The sequence below is a fragment of the Chiloscyllium punctatum genome, chromosome 21 (genome assembly GCF_047496795.1).
Source record: "Chiloscyllium punctatum isolate Juve2018m chromosome 21, sChiPun1.3, whole genome shotgun sequence".
In the NCBI taxonomy this organism is placed as follows: Eukaryota; Metazoa; Chordata; class Chondrichthyes; order Orectolobiformes; family Hemiscylliidae; genus Chiloscyllium; species Chiloscyllium punctatum.
Window position 1 is genome coordinate 5,301,130 of NC_092759.1, and position 20,368 is coordinate 5,321,497.

The window sequence follows — 20,368 nt, forward strand, 5'->3', positions numbered from 1 at the left end:
AAGATCCTGAGAGGTCCTGATTGGGTGGATGTGGAGAGCCCTTTATTCATCTCTGACTCAGGGAGAGCAAGTCTGACTTTCAACCTCTCCAATTGGCTGGCATCCCTCATCCTTGGCATCATTCTGTACAAATCCATTCAGCACTCTCTTCCAAGGCTTTCTCATCCCTCTCCCATAGTGTGATGCCAAGACCGGAGCACAACATTCCAGTTCAGATGATCCAGTACTTTACAAAGAATCATAGATTCCCTACAGCCATTCGGCCCATCAAATCCACACCAACCCTCCAAAGAGCATCATACCCAGACCCACCCTATCCCTGTGACCCTACATTTCCCCATTGATCCTAGCCTGCACATCCCTGGACACCATGGGCAATTTAGCGTGGCCAATCCACCCTAACCTGCACATCTTTGGACTGTGGGAGGAAATCGGAGTAAACCCACACAGACACGGGCAGTACATGCAAACTCCAACACAGCCAGTAGTCTGAGGTCAGAATCGAATCTGGGTCCCTGGCACTGTGAGGCAGCAATGCTAACCACTGGGTCCCTGTGCATCTCTATGCCATGGCCCTATTGTTAGAGTCAGGAATCCTGAAGATCTTTTCTTAAGCAACCTTTTCTCTTGTTGTGTGGCCTACTAAGAGTTGTGTAGCTCTGCCCCCACCCCTTTCCGTTCTCAAACATGCAATCATCATCCCTTTTAATCAATGCTGCTGCTTCTGATTCTTCAAAGTGCATCACTTCACCCTTCACGTGTGTGGAATTCATGTATGTAAATTCATGGAGTGTCCATAATAAATAAAATTGCAAGAAATAGGAGCATGAATAGGCCATTCGACCCCTCAGGACTGCTCTGCCATTCATTATGATCATGACTGATCTCATTGTGGTCTTAACTCCACTTTCCTGCACTGCCCTCACCAACCATCAACTCCTGTGACAATCAAAACCTCATTGAAACGGCTTCCACTGCTCTCTCGGGGAGAGAGTTTCAAACACTCATGATGCTCTGAGAGAAGAAGTTCCTCCTCATCTCCTCAGAGAGACCCCTGACTTTGAAAGTGTGCTCCTGGTTCTCAGTTCCCTCACAAGAGGAAACTTCTCAACATGCACTTTGTTGGGCGTCCTCAAGAGTCTTATATCGTTCAATTTGGTCACCTCTTATTCAAAACTCCAATACAATCACCTCTTATTCAAAACTCCAATACTTATAGGTCTAACCAGCTTGACCTTTCTTTAGAAAGACAAGTCCTTTGTCCTGGGAATCAGGACAGATTGGAGGGTCCTCATCAGCTGATATTTTATCCTGAGTTATTTCCATCTTAGTATTTTTTTGCCAGTGGGGGTTTGCCTTTTTTTTCTACTTCAAGAGGCATATCCCGAGACCATTTCACCTGGATGGGGAATTCAAATCCTACTATCGTTGATTGATGGGAAAAACCCATCAGACTGGCTAATGTCTTTTGGGGAAGGAAACGTCGATTCTCCTGCTCCTTGGATGCTGCCTGACCTGCTGCGCTTTTCCAGCAACACATTTTCAGTAGGGAAGGAAACTGCCATCCTTACCTGGTCTGGCCGACATGTGACTCCAGACCCACAGCAATGTGGTTGACTCTTAACTGCCCTCTGGGAAATACATGTTGGCCTAGCCAGTGATGACTTCATCCCGTGAATAAATAAAGTAAAATGCTTGAATGACCCTGGTTCGATTCTCCCACGAGCTAGTCTTTCTTTGGAGTCTATGATTGAATTTGGCTTCCTGTATATGCCCTGCAGGTAAATGGTTTTGCCATGATTGAGTGTTTTTTTTTAGTTCATTGTAACAGCACTGCAAACAGTAATGCTTATAATTGTTCAAACAAACTTAGTTTCCCTGATATAAGCACAAAAGGTGCTGGAGAAAAACAGCAGGTCTAACAGCATCTATGAAAGCAGAAACCGCTAATATTTCCGATTCGCTATGACTCTTTCTGAGAATACGAAGGACTCTTCAAAATGCTTCGTGTTCTGAGAAAAAGTCATACCAGACTCGAAACATCAACTCTGTTTTTCTCTCTCTGCAGATGCTGCCAGACCTGCTGAGTTTCTCCAGCATTCTCTGCGTTTGTTTCAGATTTGCGCAGAACTCTGCTTTTATTGGTTCGTCTGATGCTAACTTCCATTTTATTGTTCACACAGTTTATTTTGAAAGTGAAGACTTTGATTGGCAGCTGTGGTAAGCTTCTGATACAACATGTTTGCAAGTATATCCAGTGATGAAAAAGATAGTTTTATTGGAGGACAGCCTTCTCACAAGCATCCGCTGTTAATTCAATCTTTAATTTATCCAAAACTCAAAAAAGTCAGTGTGTCTTGCTCTCTAAGCTGCTGCAAGGGCAAAGGTCAGTGTGCGTGGGCATTTGGAAAACTTTGAACCCAACCGTGAGTGACTCAGCGGGTAGTGCTCCTACCTCCGGGTCAGATGAGAATTAGCGGTGCTGAGCAAATGCAGTGGAGCCACCAATCAGGATAGAGACATGAAGCCACCAGCTGTGGCTGGGCACTAAAGATTCTTTGGTGCCAATTAGAAGGAAAGCAGGGAGCGAGAACCCAATTGGAATACAATTGGAAAGTGCTGCAGGACCCTCAGCACAGTGGCTCAGTGGTCAGCCCTGCTGCCTCAAGCACCAGAGACTGGGTTCCATTCCACTCTCAGGCGACTTCTGTGTGGAGTTTACACATTCTCCCCGTGTCTGTGTGGATTTCCTCCTGCAGTACACGCATGTGCAGGCTAGGTGGATTGACCATGCTAAGTTGCCCATGGCGTCCAGGGATCTGTAGGTGAGGTGGTTTAGCCATGGGCAGTGTGGGCTGTGGGTCTGGGTGGGCTACCCGTCAGAGGGTCTGTGTGTACTCAGTGGGCTGAATGGCCTGCTTCCACACTGTAGGGATTCTAAGTTGGGCAGGATCTTTCCCAAGCACTTCCTGTTCTTATTTCAGATCTCCAGCAACAACAGCGTTTTGCTTTGAGTTATCTCTGGTGTCCTGTGGCCAATATTGATCCCTCGGCAAACATCACAAAAACAGATTATGTGGTCATTATTACATTGCTGTTTGTAGGAGCTTGCTGTGTGTAAATGAGCTGCTGTGCTTCGTATAACATTACTCTGTTGGCTGAGGAAGCACGTTAGGACATCCTGGGCTAATGGAAGGTGATATTTAAATACAAGTCTTGCTTTTTGTTCTTTCTGACCTCCTTAAACAATGCAATTTAAGGATTGAGAAAGAAAGACAGAAAGAAGGGAAATTTCACATCAAAAGAGAGAGAGAGAGAGAGATAAAGAGAGGGAAAGAAAGACTGGATGGAGAGACAGTGAAAAAATCCAGATAGAAACAGTAAGAATGTTTTTTTAGATGTTTTAAATCTTTAAGAATCTAGTTGGTGGAATGACCCTGTACAGTTTAAATGTTCACTTTCCAGATCAGGAGGGGCTTGTTGTATTTTGTATTTGCAGTTATCATTGTTACAAGGCCTGACTTCCTGCAAGGACTTTAGAGGGCTATTAATATGCAAATCCAACAAAACTTTGGACAGCAGAATGGGATCCTTCATATCCACCGGAGAGAGTAATTACGGCCTTCGTTAATCTCATCTGACAGCCGTATCTATCTAGATTTAACAAGAATGCGAGCAGATCTCATTAAAACTTAAGATTCGAGGGGGCTCGACAGGATAAATGCTGAGAGACTGTTGCAGGACTCTAGACATTAGGGGTGTGGGGAGGGGGGCACAGTTTCAACATGGGGGATCTCCCGTTTAAGAGGGAGATAAAGAGGATTATTTTTCTTTCAGAGGTCTTTAGTGTTTGGCATTCTCTCACACCAGAGAGCAGCGGATATATATTAAAAGTTTGCATTAGACAGGTTTCTGATTGAAGTCAGCAGTTGTGGTCGGAAAGGTGGAGCTGGGACCATAATTAGATTGGCCATACTCTTGCTAGATGGCAGAGCAGGCTTGAGGGGCAGAATAGCCTGGCCCGTGCATTCTTGAGAACACATCTTCAGTTTTGCACTGGACAGTCTACCTGAGCTACTTGAGCTTGGAGTGGTAATTAAACCTGCAAACTCCTGACTCAAGGGGCTATTAGCCCCAGCTGACCCCTCACCAGGGTGGGACGGTGGCTCAGTGATGGGTACTGCTGCCTCACAATGCCAGGGACCCGGGTTCAATTTCAACCTTGGGCGACTGTGTGGAGTTTGCACATTCTCTCTGTCTGCGTGGGTTTCCTCCGGGTGCTCCGGATTCCTCCCACAGTCCAAAGATGTGCAGGTTAGGGTGGATTGGCCATGCTAACTTGCTCATAGTGTGCAGGTTAGTTGGATTGACCATGCTAAATTGCCCATAGTGTCCAGGGATGTGCAGGTTATGGTGGATTGACCATGCTAAATTGGTCATAGTGTGCAGGTTAGATGGATTGACCATTCTAAATTACCCATATTGCCCAGGGATGTGCATGTTAGGGTGGATTGGCCATGCTAAATTGCACATGGTGTCCGGGGATGTGCAGGTTAGGGTGGATTGACCATGCTAAATTGCCCATAGTGTCCAGAGATGTGCAGGTTGTGTGGATGGGATGTGCAGTTACAGGGAGAGGGTTGGATCTGGGTGGTATGCTCTTCGGAGAGTTGGTATGGACTCTATGGATCGAATGGCCTGATTCCACACTTAGGGATTCTATGATTCAGTCACAACCACAAATGAGAAACACGTCCTGATGACTCATTAGCTCACAGCAACCAGTAGTTGAACCACACAATCAAGAAACTGTTGAAGATTGGCAACAATCCCAGCTTTAGATCATTGTTCAGAGTCCAGCCAATTTTCCACATCTTGTCGGTCAACCTCAGCCTCAGTTTGAGATTGCCACAGTGGCCTTGCCCTCAACCCCTCACTTCCTTTTATTTGTCACCTCAAGATCGCTGCACACTTCCAACTCACCCCCCTGAATCATCTTCTGTTCCCACCACTGGTGGCCGTGACCTCAGTTGCCTGAGCTCTATGCTCTGGAATCCTTTCCCCTAAACCTCTCATCCTTTCTCTCTGTCCTTTAAGACAATCCTTAAAACTTATAACCTTTGGTCACCAGTCCCTTTGTTCTTCATATGTGACTCAGTGTCAGATGTCATTTTGATAATACTTTTTTGAGACACTTTATTAGGTTAATGGGGAAGTGATGGTGCAGTCATATTTTTGCTAGACGAGAGGTCCCAGATTCAAATCCCACAGGGTTAAAAGTTTAATATAATTAAAACAAAATCTGCAGATGAATAGTGACTGTGAAATCATTGTTATAAGCTATTGTTTGGGGTGACATGGTGGCTCAGTAGTTAGCACTGCTGTCTCACACTGTAAGGGACTGGGTTAGAGTCCACCCTTGGGCATCTGTCTGTGCAGAGTTTGCACATTCTCCCCGTGTCTGCGTGGGTTTCCTCCGGGTGCTCTGGTTTCCTCCCACAGTCCAAAGATGTGCAGATTAGGGTGGATTGACCATGCTAAATTGCCCATTATGTCCAAGGCTGTGAGGCGAGGTGGATTAGCCTTGGGAAATATGGAGTTACAGGGATAGGGTAGGAGGGTCTGGGCGAGCTGCTGTTCTGAGGGTTGGCATGGACTCAATGGGCTGAATGGCTTGCTTCCAAACTGTAGGGTTTCTACAATAGGATTCTCTGAAATGCCCTTCAGGGAAGGAAATCTGGTCTAGGGTATGTGTGACTTGAGACCTACAGGAAGACATGGTAAATCTTAACTGGTAATTAAGATGGGTTGATAGGTGATTGAGACATTGCAACAGTTTTTTTTAAATAAAGGTGCTTTATAAGTGAAAACTATTGTTATTTTGCAACTCTCTGAGTCAAATAGTTTATGAATGCCTAAAACTGGGCTTGGACTTAATGGACCGAATGGACGCCATCTAAGCTATAATGGATACCTGAGCTCATGCACAAAGAGCAGAAGTCTTTGATGATGTGAAACATCAGTATGAGGCCTTAGTCAACATATAAGTCATAATTGCAAATACAAATGATTTTGAGAAAAATTCCAATATTTGTTTTGATTCTTAGGCACGGAGACAAGAGATGCAGTTACCCAAGTCTCGGCAACCAGACTTTGTTCTTCATGTGAGTTGAAACTAATTCTCTGGTGTCATCCAAGTGACACAGCGCACTGGCATCACGGGTGATTGGCTAAATAGTCCCTCCGAGTCATCAAACACTTCCCAACTGGGACCGCTTTGGTTAGTCTGAGTGAGCTGCACCCTGTGGGCCCCATTCTCAGCCTCTGCAGAGTTTGAATAGGGTGACCTCCAGTAGCACCCAATGGGGTAAAGTTGTCTAAAGTCAGATTGGCAGGATAAAGGGATGGTGTTTAAAAGGATATATACTTGGAAAGGAAAGGTCATATGATATGGGGACAGAAGGGGACTGGGAATAATCAGATTGCTTTCAAAGAGCTGGGACGAGCACATGATGGGCCAGGTGACCTCTGCCAGCACCTTACATTGCATTTTTACAAATGGTGGGAGGCACGGTGGCTCAGTGGTTAGCACTGTTGCCTCACAGTGTCAGAGACCCAGGTTCAATTCCACTCTTGGGTGACTGTCTGTGTGAAGTTAACACATTCTCCCCATATCTGCGTGAGTTTCCTCTGGGTGCTCCAGTTTCCTCCCACAGTCCAAAGATGTGCAGGTTAGATACATTGGCCATGCTAAATTGCCCGTACGGTCCAAGATGTGTAGGTTAGGTGGATTGACCATGGGAAATGCAGGGTTATGGAGATAAGATTGGGTGATGGGTCTGGGTGGGATGCTCTTCAGAAGTCAGCGTGGACTCGATGGGCCAAATGGCCAGCTTCCACGCTGTAGGGAATTCTATGATTCACAATGAGGACATGGAGGAGGTAACCATTTGCATACAGTGTTAAAGACAGCAGATTCTGGCCTCTTAAGTGGAGATGTTGAAGCTCCTCCATGGCCTTCCAGTGTAGGGCTGGGGACCACAGAAGGCCCTCCAATGGGGCCTTCACTGATGTGCTTCAGAAAGGTTTGAGGGGACTGGACACTGCGCCTAGTCAAAAAAGCAAGCAAGCAGGGGTGGGGATGATCTCAGTCAAAGAGGCTTTAAACCGATGTTCACGACAAGCTGCAGGGCTGGGCAGTGCTCTGGAATGAGTACCTTCAAGATGAGCACTTCTCCGACTGGACACCTTTCTTAAAGGTACCATGCAGTGCAGCAAACAGGCCGTAGAAAACAAAGACAAGGTAAAGGGAAAATGGCTGAAGGCATGGCTGACAATGGCGGAGTGTAGAGACGGAGAAAATACGGGTCCCGTAAGAATAATGAATTCAAGGAAAGGTGCAGAACAGCGTGCTGGAGGAGGTTAGGGCTCTAATCTGGTAACCACCAAGATGGCTGCCTTATAGACCTCTTTGCAGCTCCACACTCATATTACAATCCTTCACCCTTTTCCCCACAGTTTCCTAACATCCTGGGAACAATTTAGCCCAAGCTATTATAGAGTCATCGAACTGTACAGCACAGACTTGTCCATCCCAATCAGGAATCTTAAATTAATCTAGTTCCATTTGCCAGCACCTGGCCCATATCCCTCTAAACCCTTCCTATTTATATACTCAACCAGATGCCTTTTAAGTGCTGTAATTGTACCAGCCTCCACCACTTCCTCTGGCAGCTCATTCCATACACACACCGCCCTCTGTGTGAAAAAGTTGCCCATAAGACCCCTTTGAAATCTTTCCCTCTCACCTTAAACTTATGTCCTCTAGTTTTGGACTCCCCCACCCTGGGAAAAAGACCTTGGCTATTCACCCTATCCATGCCTATTAACCCATTCACCTTATCCATCCACCCTATTAAGTTCACGCTGCAATCCCTATAGCCTATCAAACACCTCTCCTGACCCTGTCCTCTCGACCTTTGGAACTCTGCTCAAACCTGTCCTTCCGCATCTTCCCTCAGGATTGCGTGGCTGCGCTGAACTCCACTGCAAGATTCTTGACTGGTGTGACTCTGCTCTGCTACTCATTCGCCTCAAGATTTAAGGTAACCTTTTCCCACCCCATCCTGCAAGTGGTTCATGAAGGTAGCTCACCATCACATTCTCCAGGGCAATTAGAGACAGGACGATAAATGCTGGCCCACCCAGTAACGTCCATGTCCCATTAACAAATAGCATACAAAAAGTGACTGATTTCCCATCAATGCAAGGCTGCTTCCTCACCTTCTGGGGTCGTACAGTAATGTCCAATTGCCTGCGGACTGTGTCGGGATTCATTGGAACAGTGCACGCAAATCCTTCAGGCATTACAAATTTGATCAAGCCACTGATGTGACCAATTTTACCAATTTCACGTTAAAAGAATACAGGTTTCTTTTTTCTATTAACAAGATAAACAACCTTTTTTTCACCAATGGCAATATAAAAGACAAAATGACCATGGAGGATGGAGATCTGAATCAAAGAGTATCCCCAGGAAAAAAAATGGACAAGTTGAAACGCTAACCGATGAATGAATCTCTACCCCTTTCTTAAAGATCCCTTACATATACAGTCACACAAAACAAGATGTGCATGCATTGTAGCTAGGGAAGATTTTGTTACAAAGTCAGATGGACAGTCCTGGCACCAGTCTGGATCACAGATGTTGATGAGTTGTTGTCAAGATTAGAGTGCTGCTGGAAAAGCACAGCAGGTCAGGCGGCATCCGAGGAGCAGGAACATCGACGTTTCAAGCAAAAGCCTTCATCAGGAAATCAGCAAAGGCCTTACCTTCATCCCCCTCCGTCCATGCATCAACCATTTCAATACGCGTGGTGATGTTGAACACTTCTTCTGCCGCCTCCGAGCTTACATTTTTCATCAAGACTCCCGCCCACCTTCCGAGGACCCCTTCACCCGCCTCCAACACGCTGCATCCACCTGGACACCCCATGCCGGCCTATTACCCACTCTCAACCTCTTTATTTCCAACTGCTGCCGAGACATCAACCACCTCAACATGTCTACCCCCCTCCCCCAACTCCAACCTCTCACCCTCACAATGTGCAGCCCTCCACTCCAACCCCAACCTCACCATCAAACCAGCAGACAAAGGTGGGGGTGGGGGTGCAGTGGTAGTTTGGCGCACTCACCTCTACACCGCTGAAGCTAGATGCCAACTCGAAGACACCTCCTCCTACCACCCCCTCAACCACGACCTCACCCCCCCCAACACCAAACCATCATCTCCCAGACCATACACAACCTCATCACCTCAGGGGATCTCCCACCCACAGCTTCCAACCTCATAGTTCGGGAATCCCACACCGCCCGGTTTATAAACCTCAGGTGCTGCCTGACCTGCTGTGCTTTTCCAGCACTACACTCTCGACTCTAATCTCCAGCATCTGCAGTACCCACTTCTGCCCATCAATGAGTTGTTTCCTAGTGATTATCCGTTGACTCCTTCCAATTCTTTGCTAATGATGTGAGGTGGTGAAGGCACTGCTTTTCAGTCTTTCATTCACTGGGTTTGGATCTGCCCTTCCAGTACCTCTGAGGGGGCTCTTTTCCCTTCATCTTTCCTGATGAAGCACTTATGCTTGAAACATCGATCCTCCTGCTCCTCGGATGCTGCCTGACCAGCTGTGCTTTCCCAGCACCACACTCTCAAAATTGTAAATACAACTTATTTCTGTAACCTGCTTCTAAAACTGCAAACATATTACAGTTTCCTTGGTTTAAAGCAGTATCTTCCCATTTTTAATCTACCATCCACCATGGACAGGTTGGACCAAAGAGACCAAGAGTGTGAAAATAGACAAGTCCCCTGGGCCGGATGGGATCTATCCTAGGATCCTCTGGGAAGCAAGGGAAGAGATTGCCGAGCCTTTGGCATTGATCTTCAAATCATCATTGTCTACAGGAATAGTGCCTGAGGACTGGAGGATACCAAGTGTGGTTCCCTTGTTCAAAAGGGTAATAGAGACAACCCTGGTCATTACTGACCAGTGAGTCTCACTTCAGTTGTTGGTAAAGTGTTGGAAAAGGTTATAAGAGATAGGATTTATAACCATCTAGAAAAGAATAAGCTGATCAGGGATAGTCAGCACGGTTTTGTGAAGGGTAGGTCTTGCCTACGAATCTTATTGAGTTTTTTGACAAAGTGACCAAACAGGTAGATGAGAGTAAACCGGTTGATGTGGTGTATATGAATTTCAGCAAGGCGTTCGATAAGGTTCCCCACAGTAGGCTATTGTACAAAACACGGAGGAATGGGATTGTGGGAGACATAGCAGTTTGGATCAGTAATTGGCTTGCTGAAAGAAAACAGAAGGTTGTAGTTGATGGAATATGTTCATCTTGGTGTCCAGTTACTAGCGGCGTACCGCAAGGGTTGGTGTTGGGTCCACTGCTGTTCGTCATTTTTATAAATGACCTGGATGAGGGCTTAGAAGGGTGGGTTAGTAAATTTGCAGATGACACTAAGGTCGGTGGAGTTGTGGATAGTGACGAAGGATGTAGTGGGTTGCAGAGAGACATAGATAGGATGCAGAGCTGGGCTGAGAGGTGGCAAATGGAGTTCAATGTGGACAAGTGTGAGGTGATACACTTTGGCCAGAGTAATCAGAACACAAAAGTACTGGGCTAATGGTAAGATTCTTGAGAGTGCAGATGAGCAGAGGGATCTCGGTGTCCATGTACACAGATTCCTGAAAGTTGCCACCCAGATTGACAGGGTTGTTAAGAAGGCATACAGTGTTTGACCTTTATTAATAGAGGGATTGAGTTCCAGAACCAGGAGGTTATGCTGCAGCTGTACAAAGCTCTGGTACTGCCATACTTGGAGTATTGTGTACAGTTTTGGTCACCACATTATAAGAAGGATGTGGAAACTTTGGAAAGGGTGCAGAGGAGATTTACCAGGAAGTTGCCTGGTATGGAAGGAATGTCTTACGAGGAAAGGCTGAGGGCCTTGAGGCTGTTCTCGTTAGAGAGAAGAAGATTGAGAGGTGACTTAATAGAGACATACAAGATAATCAGAGGGTTAGATAGGGTGGACAAGGAGAGCCTTTTTCCAAGTATGGGGACGGCAAACACGAGGGGACACAACTTTAAAGTGAGGGGAGATAGGTATAAGACAGATGTCAGAGGTAGTTTCTTTACTCAGAGAATAGTAAGGGTATAGAATGCTTTGCCTGCAACGGTAGTAGATTCGCCAAGTTTAAGTGCGTTTAAGTCATCATTGGGCAGGCAAATGGACATCCATGGAATAGTGTAGGTGGGATAGGCTTCAGATTAGTATGACAGGGCGGCGCAACATCGAGGCCGAAAGGCCTGTACTGCGCTGTAATGTTCTATGTTCTATGTCTGTTTCCATGCTGTACATCTCTATGACTCTATGACAATAGATACTGGCACAAAGGGCTCACAATCACCTTTATATTTCACCTCCACCTCCCCTAAGCCATTCTCCATCCTGACTTGTAGAAGTATCACCATTCCTTCAGTGTCACTGGGTCAAAATTCTAGAACCCCCCCCCCCCCCTAACGGCACTGTGTGGGTGTCCCCTTTTTTAAATTTATTCATTTGTGGGGTGTGGGTGTCGCTGGCTAGGCCAGCATTTATTGCACGTCCCTATTTGTCCCTTGAGAAGGTGGTTGGTGAGCTGCCTTCTTGAATCACTGCAGTCCACCTGCGGTAGGTTGACCCACAACGCCATTAGTAAGTGAATTCCAGGATTTCGACCCAGTGACAGTGAAGGAGCTGTGATTTTTTTTCCAAGTCAGGATGGTGAGTGACATTGAGGTGAACTTGAAGGTGGTGGTGTTCCCATGTAGCTACTGCCCTTGTCCTTCAAGATGGAAGTGGTAATGGGCTTGGAAGGCGCTGAGGATCCTTGGTGAATTTCTGCCGTGCATCTTGTAGATGGTACATACTGCTGCTTCTGAGCGTCGGTGCATCACTAGCGTGCACGTGGCATGTCATTTTCCAATACAACCCTGGAATGACCCATCACTCATCCAGTAAGGAGCTTGAAGTCAACCTAATGTCAGTGGAAAAGTGGTTTGGTAGGCCACCCTGAATCCTGTCAGCCTGGCAGTCTCTGTGGCCCCGCAAGGCAAGCTAAGGTCTCAGATTCCCATTCCATCACCTTACCGGTGAGCTTGGCAAAGCCAGCCCAGCCTCTTGGCACCCCTTGTCCCCAGAGGCAAAACACAGCATCACTGTTTGAGGATGTGGCGCCAATCAAGCAGCCTGCTTTGAGCAGCACGATGGCTCAGTGGTTAGCACTGCTGCCTCACAGCGTCAGAGACCTGGATTCAATTCCAGCCTAGGGAGACTGTGTGGAGTGTGCATATTCTCCCAGTGTCTGCGTGGGTTTCCTCCGGGTGCTCTGGTTTCCTCCCACAATCCAAAGATATGCAGTGAACTGGCCATGCTAAATTGCCCATAGTGTTCAGGAATGTGTAGGTGAGGTTAATGTAGAGTAATGGGGAATGGGTTTGGGTGGGATCCTCTTTGGAGGGTTGGTGTGGACTTGGTCTGAAGGGCCTCTTTCCACACTTTAGGGGTTCTATTCTTCTATCCTCTTTGTCCTGGATGGTGTCAAGCTTCTTGAGTGTTATTGGAGCTGCACCCATCTAGATAGGTCAGGAGCATCCCATCACAAACCTAACTTGTGCCTTGTAGATGGTGGAGTCAGGAGGTGAAAACAACGAGGTAAAACTTGCTGCAGGATTCCCAACCTCAGACCTGCTCTTGTAGCCACTGTGTTTCTGTGGTGAGTCCAGTTCAGTTTCTGGTCAATGATAACCTCCAGGATATTGACAGTGACGGATTCAGTGATGGTAACACCATTGATGGTCACTGCCTGACACTTGTGTGGTACATCGCACACCCTCCACCACACAGACTGCAGCAGTTCACTTCCACCTTCTCAGCGGGTAAATTAGGACCAGGCAACAAAATATTGGCCTAACCATCCATAATCCCAAATACATTTTTTTAAAAATTTAGACTTTCAGTGATAACTTTAACACTATCTTTGCTTAATTCTCAGGTGCCAATGTGAAAATAGCAGTCCCATGGTCAGATGTATTCTGCTCCAATGTAGATAAGCTCAAACAGAAGAACGTGCCCTGTAGACGTTAGTAAGTGCACTGTTGAAGTAATGCAAGGTTCAGCAGATGAACCCCGCCCAGCCAATCCACATTTAGGCAGCTGCTTTCTGAAGCACCAACAGGCAAATTCTAATGAGTTCAGGAGTCACAGCGGAGAGGCCGGCCCCTTCCAGCTCTCCGAGGAGAGACACCAAATGCCCGCTCTCGAGTTGGATCAAGGCCTTGGATTGGCTGCGACCCCGTGCACGGACAGACCTCGAGACAGCACCGACTCCAGAGTGGCCAAACTCAGGACTCCCCGGATTGCTAACTCCTGCCCCGGCTCGGGATTGGTCTGCAACTCTGAGGGCTGCCTGAGCCCGGCCACGCTTCCGTGCACAAGAACTCCTGAACCCTGCCTTCGGCACAGAGAACCAGGGGCTCACCATCACCACCACCATCACCATCGCGCGCGGAGTGTGTCATTTTCCGATGCGACCCTGGAATGGCCCATCACTCATCCGGTAAGGAGCCTGAAGTCAACCCAATGTCAGTGGAAAAGTGGTTCGGTAGGCCACCCTGAATTCTGTCAGCCTGGCAGCCCCTGTGGCTCAGCAAGGCAAGCTAAGATCTCGGATTCCCATCCCATCTCCTTACCGGTGAGCTTGGCAAAGCCAGCCCAGCCTCTCGGCAGCCCTGGTCCCCAGAGGCAAAACAAAGCACCGCAGTGTCGCTTTAGCTCCGATCCTGTCCGATGTTCTAATGCCTCACACTCTCATTCTAGCTCTTGCCCAGTAATGCGTGCGGTCACATCTCATTCTTACTACCCTATTCCTAGCCCGGTACGACATACAGACACCTCCCAGTCTAGCCCTGCTCCAATGAGGCACACTGAAACGCCTCCAGTCCTCTTTAGCTCCACTGCGGTTAGACACACTGAGCCAACTCACTCTCGTTTGACCCCAGATACCGTCCGATGTTCCAACATGGCGCACTCTCACTCCAGCCCTGGCCCGTTGAGGCATGAGCAAACACCCCAGCCTCATCTCATTCCTCCTTCGGTCCAGTGTACTAACAAATCCCACTGTCACTCTAAGTCTGGTAGCCTGAGGCACACGGAGCTGTGTCGGTCCCATCTGAGCCCCGATTCTGTCCGATGTGCAAACACATCCCATTCACACTCCATGCCCACCCTGATAAAGCACTCAGAAACTCCTCCCATCCCCTCCAGCTCTTGCCTGAAACGGCAAAGCGAGCCCCCCTGGTGCCAATTTCCCCGGGATCCTTCACGGTGCGTGAATGCCTCACGTCTTCACTCTGGCTTCTGTCCGACAAAGCATGTCGAACCGCCTCGGTCTACCTCGATCTCGGGTCCGGTGAGGCACACTGCCATCTCTCACTCTCAACCCATCTCGGCCTCGGCGAGGTGTGCAAACACATCGCACTCTCACTCAGCACCGGCTCTGACAAAGAAAATGCCAGTGCACCAATCTAACTTCAGTCAGGACGAGTCCAAGCAAGCACAAAGACCTCAGACTGCCTTCAGCCTGATCCCAATAGGAGCTACCAGAAGTGGTGACGGTCAGGTACGCTAACAGAATCTGTCGCCTGGTGCTGACCTCTTTGGTAAGCCTGACTTTAAATTTCTCAAAGATGACAAACTGGTCCAGTCTCACGCTTGTTGTATCATCTGACCTGCAACCTGAACTCAACTTGTCGCGCCATTGTCTCAATCCACTTTTATTAGTGACCTTCCAAATCCAGGCTGTGGTCAACCTGGGCTTCGGAGGTCAGAGAAAACAGACAAGTAGAGAGGTGACCCTGCTGATCTTCAATTGCCTCACTGGCTTTGCAAACCATTTCTCAACACCGGAGTTTTCATTACCTTCTCAGTCTATTGCCTGTCAAAAGAAAATTGGAGATGCTCTACCTCTTTAAAACCCCATGGGGCACACTTGATCGGTTATTTTACCATATCTCAAAATGTAGTCACACTAATAAAGGCAGAGTGGAAAACGTTACCTTTCTTGTCTTCACATTGTTATGGACCAGACCAAACTTCCTCAAACTATTCAGCAGATAGTCTAGAGAATTAGAACTCTCTGGGAAAACTTAACAGAATAATAGATATAGTAACTATTATTAATTAACTGTTCCAATTTAACAACACCCCATAAACATACCCTTAGCAAAAGACAAATTTAGTAAAAAAAACAGATTGCCTCCATGCAGCTCTCCAATCCAGGGGGAAAGAACATCAAAAGACAATTCTGAGAGAAAGACAGAATTCCAGCTTTCACTTCTTCAAGACCCCAACAGTAACTGCTGAAAGCTAAACCTAACACCCCTGGTTCTGTGGGAGTTTGTCAACACCCATTCAGGCTGCTTCTATTGTTCCAACTTTTAAAATACACCCAAGGCCTCACAAGCTGTTTACTGGCTTTGCAACTAAATAGCTCAGCACCTCTATCTTAAAACCTCTTTAAAATAAAACAGGACAAAACAATCTCTTAAAGCCACAGGACTGTCACTATATCAACTATAACTTACCACATGTGACATAATATGAAGTAATTAAATTAGAAAAATGCTGAAGAAACTCAGCAGGCCCGCCAGTTTCTGTGCAGAGAGAAACAAAGTTAATGTTCTCCAGAAGAGCCGTATTGAAATGACCACAGTTTATTCCCTCTCTAACAGACCCCAGCTCTCACAATTCCCTTAATCCACTTTTACAGTATTCACCAAGGGGCCACATTGTGGGAAAGTTTGGGAAGCACTGGTGAAAGGTCATAACTTAATCCTGTGAATTACTCTTCAGATAATGAATTGCAAAACACTGATTAAACAATAACTGCAGTCCAGCCGAATCATAATTTTAAAATACTCTACCTTTCCTCCCTGCTTCAAGATGACTGTTGGTATTGCAACATGTCCGTCCCTTTTACAAAAACATTCCCACTCCTAAGTATTGTGCCACCCCCTGATTTACTATGCTCCCCTGAATCTGTGGCGAGAGAAAAACAGCGTTGACATGACCTTTTGTCAGAACTGAAAGCTGGGAATCATATGAATACCTTGTTATACAGTCGGTTCAGCTGTAGTTCCATTCTCATGCAATCCCGTGTTATAAGAAAATCATGTAATTGCAGCACCATTTAAACTAATGGGGCCGGAATCAATACACACTTTAAAGGGTCACACTTTAGAAACAGTGTCCCCAATTCATCAATCGCATTATAGAGCATTTGTATTAACGAAATGCAAGTAATAGCAGAACAAAGTGTGGTTCGAACTGAATTGGAAGAGGCTTGGTTTAACGTCGCATAGAGTCCCTACAATGCAGATAGAGACCATTTGGCCCTTTGAGTCTGCACTGACCCTCTAAAGAGCATCTCTCCCAAACCATCTTATCCGTTTCTCATCCTCTCTCATTGCTACACTGGAGTGTCAGCTCAAATAGGCCAAAGTGAGGACTGCAGACGCTGAAAATCAGAGTTTAGATTAGATTAGATTACTTACAGTGTGGAAACAGGCATTTCGGCGCAACAAGTCCACACCGCCCCGCCGAAGCGTAACCCACCCATACCCCTACATCTACATCTACATCTACCCCTTACCTAACACTACGGGCAATTTAGCATGGCCAATTCACCTGACCTGCACATCTTTGGACTGTGGGAGGAAACCGGAGCACCCGGAGGAAACCCACACAGACACGGGGAGAACGTGCAAACTCCACACAGTCAGTCGCCTGAGGCGGGAATTGAACCCGGGTCTCTGGCGCTGTGAGGCAGCAGTGCTAACCACTGTGCCACCGTTTAGATTAGAGTGGTGCTGGAAAAGCACAGCAGGTCAGGCAGCATCCGAGGAACAGGAAACGTCAGCTCAGATATACTGTGAGCAATAAATCCAAATATCTCTTTCTTTCCCCTATTTCTTCAAATATTTCCCCTTCAAGTGTTTATCCCCTTTGGAAAGATAGAGTGAATCTGCTTCCACTGTCTTTTCAGGCAGTATATGCCTGATCATAACTCACAACATAAAAACAATTCTCTTCTTTTCCCCCTCTGGCTCTTGCGTCAACTGTCTTAAACCTGTATCCCCTCTGGTTACTGATCTGCATCTCTCAAAATCTACATACAAAGCAGCAATCAATGGAGACCTGAAATTAAAAGGAAATCAGTCAGAAACTGAAAGAAAGACAGGTTAGGTTGTTAATAAGTTGGGGTTTGGTGAAGCCTGAATCTTAAGCATTTTACACACAAATATTTGTGGTACTAATGCAGGCATTGGAACACTCGTTTCCATTGATCAGTGCATTGAGTCTGGGAGTTGGGATGTCATGTTGCGGTTGTACAGTACATTAGTTCAGCCACTTCTGGAATATGTTTTGGTCTCCCTGCTGTAGGAAAGATGTTAAACTTGAAAGGATGCAGAAAAGATTTACAAGGGGTTGGAAGGTTTGACCTATAGGGAGAGGTTGAATAGGCTAGGGCTTTTTTCCCTAGAGTATTAGAGGTTGAGGGGTGACCTGACAGAGGTTTATAAAATCATGAGGGGCATGGATAGGGTGAATAGCCAAGGGTATTTTTCCTAGTGTAGGGAGTCCAAAACTAGAGGGCATAGGTTTAAGGAGAGAGGTACCTGAGGGGCAACTTTTTAACACAGAGGGTGGAGCTGCCAGAGGATGTGGTGGAGATTGGTACAATTACAACATTTAAAAGGCATCTGGATGGGAACATGAATAGGAAAGGTTTAGAGGGTTATTGGCCAAATATTGGAAAGTGGAGTTAGATTAATTTAGGATATCTGGTCAGCACTGGTGAGTTGGACTGAAAGGTCTGTTTCCTTGCTGTACACCTCTAGGACTCTAAATGATGAGCAGGAGTGGGTCAAAAAACTCCTTGAGTCTGTCCCACCAATCTATTACATCACGGCTGATCTGATTACTCCTGCCTATCCTGATAATCTTTCACCCTGTTAGAAGCCATCTAACTCTTTAAAATATTCAAGGACTCAGCTTCCATCACAGTTTGAGGAAGAGAGTTCCAAAGACACAGGTCACTTTGTGAGACAAAAAAATTCACCCCATCCCTGTCTTAAATGGGAAACTCCTGATTTATAAACAGTAGTCTCTTGTTCCGGATTCTCCCACAAGAGGGAACATCTTCTCTACATCCATTCTGTCAAGTCACCTCAGGATATTAAGTAATCCAGTCAAGTCACTGCTGAGTCTTTTAAATGTCTACAGTCTGCTCATCCATTCTTCATAATCTAGTAAAGGAACTACAGACTGAGTCTGTTCCACCATTCAATGAGATCATGGCTGATCACTGATCTTCCTCCATATACCCATGTTGTTCCTATTTCCAGTTTTTGGTTAATAAACATGTGTCAACCTCAATCATAAAACTAACAATTGATTAATTGCCAACTGTGAAAGAGAGTCCCATACCTCCACAACATTTTGTGTGCAGAAGTGTTTCCTGAAGGGTGTGGCTCAAATGTTTAAACTTTGTCACCTAGTACAAGGTTTCCTGGCCAACAGAAATACTTTTATCTCCTCTGTATGTTCCTCAAATTTCTTGAAAGCTAATCAAGTTGTTCCTTAATCTTACAACACAACCTTGAACCTAGTTTATTCTCCTTTTAATTTATTCCAGATTAGCAAATAATCATATCCCTCAACCTCACTTTCTCCTCATATGCCAAAATCTAACCTTTGCTTCCATCCCTCAATTCCAGGAGTCTTCAATCTCATCTTCTTCCCACCCCTCAATCCTACCTTCTCCAATTCCGTCAATCCCACTTCTTCCCCATCCTTCATTCCTACCCCCTTCCGCATACCTCAATCTCACATCCTCCTCATTCCTCAGTCCCACCTTCTCACCATCTCTCAATCCCACCTTTTCTCCTGTCCCTCAATCCCAATTTCTCCACATCCCACAATCTTCCTTTCTTCCCCATCCCTTGATACCATCTTCTCCTCCCTATGCCTGTCTTACATTCTTCCTATTCTTCAATGCCTCCTGTTCCTCCATCCCATTTCCTTCACATATCCCTCAAACTCATTTTCCCACTTCCTTCACCAATACCTCAACCCAACTTTCTGCCTCTATCTCACCTTTTGCCCCCAGTTCCCAATCCCACTTCCTCCATTTATCCCTTAATCCCACTTTCTGCCCCATCAATTCAATCCTGCCTTCTCCCCATCCCTCAATCCCACTTATTCCTCCTTTTCCTCCATTCCTCTCTATGCCCCATCCTTCAATCCCACCTCCCCACCAGGGATGGGGGCGGTGAGGGGGGGGGAAGTAGGAATTTGGAAGAGTGCGATTGATTGGATTGATCCTTCAAAGGGCGGGCACGGGCATGATGGGCCGAATGATCTCCTCCTGCTCTGCAATTTTCCGAGATTTAATTTCTGACAGCATTCGAGGTGATAATTCTCCTGACACAGACACCTGTACAGGTGAAGCACAGTTCGGTTAATGAGAGGCAGGACGTTTAAGACAACATTCCCCACAAGGGACATCAGGGCATGATCTGCGCACGCTCAATCCCGGGCGCAACGGCAAAGCGTGCTATACGCATGCTCTATTCCGGCAGCACCGACGATACTAGAACTGCGCGTGCTCTTTCCCAGATGAGGGAGAGCCGTGGCAAGCACGTTATACGCATGCTTTATACCGGGAGAGACGGTAGGGCGTGTTATGCGCATACTCTGTGCCGGGAGCGACGGCAGAGTCAGAAATACGCATGCTCCATGCTGGTAGAACGGCAAAGCCAGTTATACGCATGTTCTATGCCGGCAGCGACGGCAGGACAGACACTGCGTGCTCTAATCTATATCGGGAGGGACGGCAGAGTCAGATATCCGCATACTCTGTATCAGGCGCGACGGCAGAGCCAGTCAGATGCGTGCTCCATGCCGGGGGAACGGCGGAGCCAGTAATGCGCATGCTCCATGCCGGGCGTGGGTGGGTAAGGGGAGCCAGTCATGCGCATGCTCTATGCCGGGGGGACGGCGGTGACAGTCATGCGCATGCTCTATGCCGGGGAGGGAAACAGCGGAGCCAGTCATACGCATGCTCTATGCCGGCAGAACCGACACTGCGTGCTCGAGCTCGCGAGCGGAGCGCACGTTGTACGCATGCTCTATGCCGGCATCACGCCCGCTTGCGAGGAGCGCCGGTCCAGCGCGTGCGCAGAGCGGGGAGCA

The 20,368-nt window shown here is 46.9% G+C and overlaps 1 protein-coding gene across 1 annotated transcript; it reads left to right on the forward strand.

Moving 5' to 3' along the window:
• The first annotated feature begins 2,142 nt into the window (after window positions 1–2,142).
• On the forward strand, window positions 2,143–15,167 carry LOC140492370 (uncharacterized). The gene is made up of 4 exons (XM_072591289.1): window positions 2,143–2,220; window positions 6,108–6,164; window positions 8,022–8,105; window positions 13,107–15,167. The coding sequence occupies exon 4, from the start codon at window positions 13,218–13,220 to the stop codon at window positions 14,739–14,741; it is 1,524 nt and encodes a 507-aa protein (XP_072447390.1). The 5' UTR covers window positions 2,143–2,220; window positions 6,108–6,164; window positions 8,022–8,105; window positions 13,107–13,217; the 3' UTR covers window positions 14,742–15,167.
• The last annotated feature ends 5,201 nt before the right edge of the window (window positions 15,168–20,368 follow it).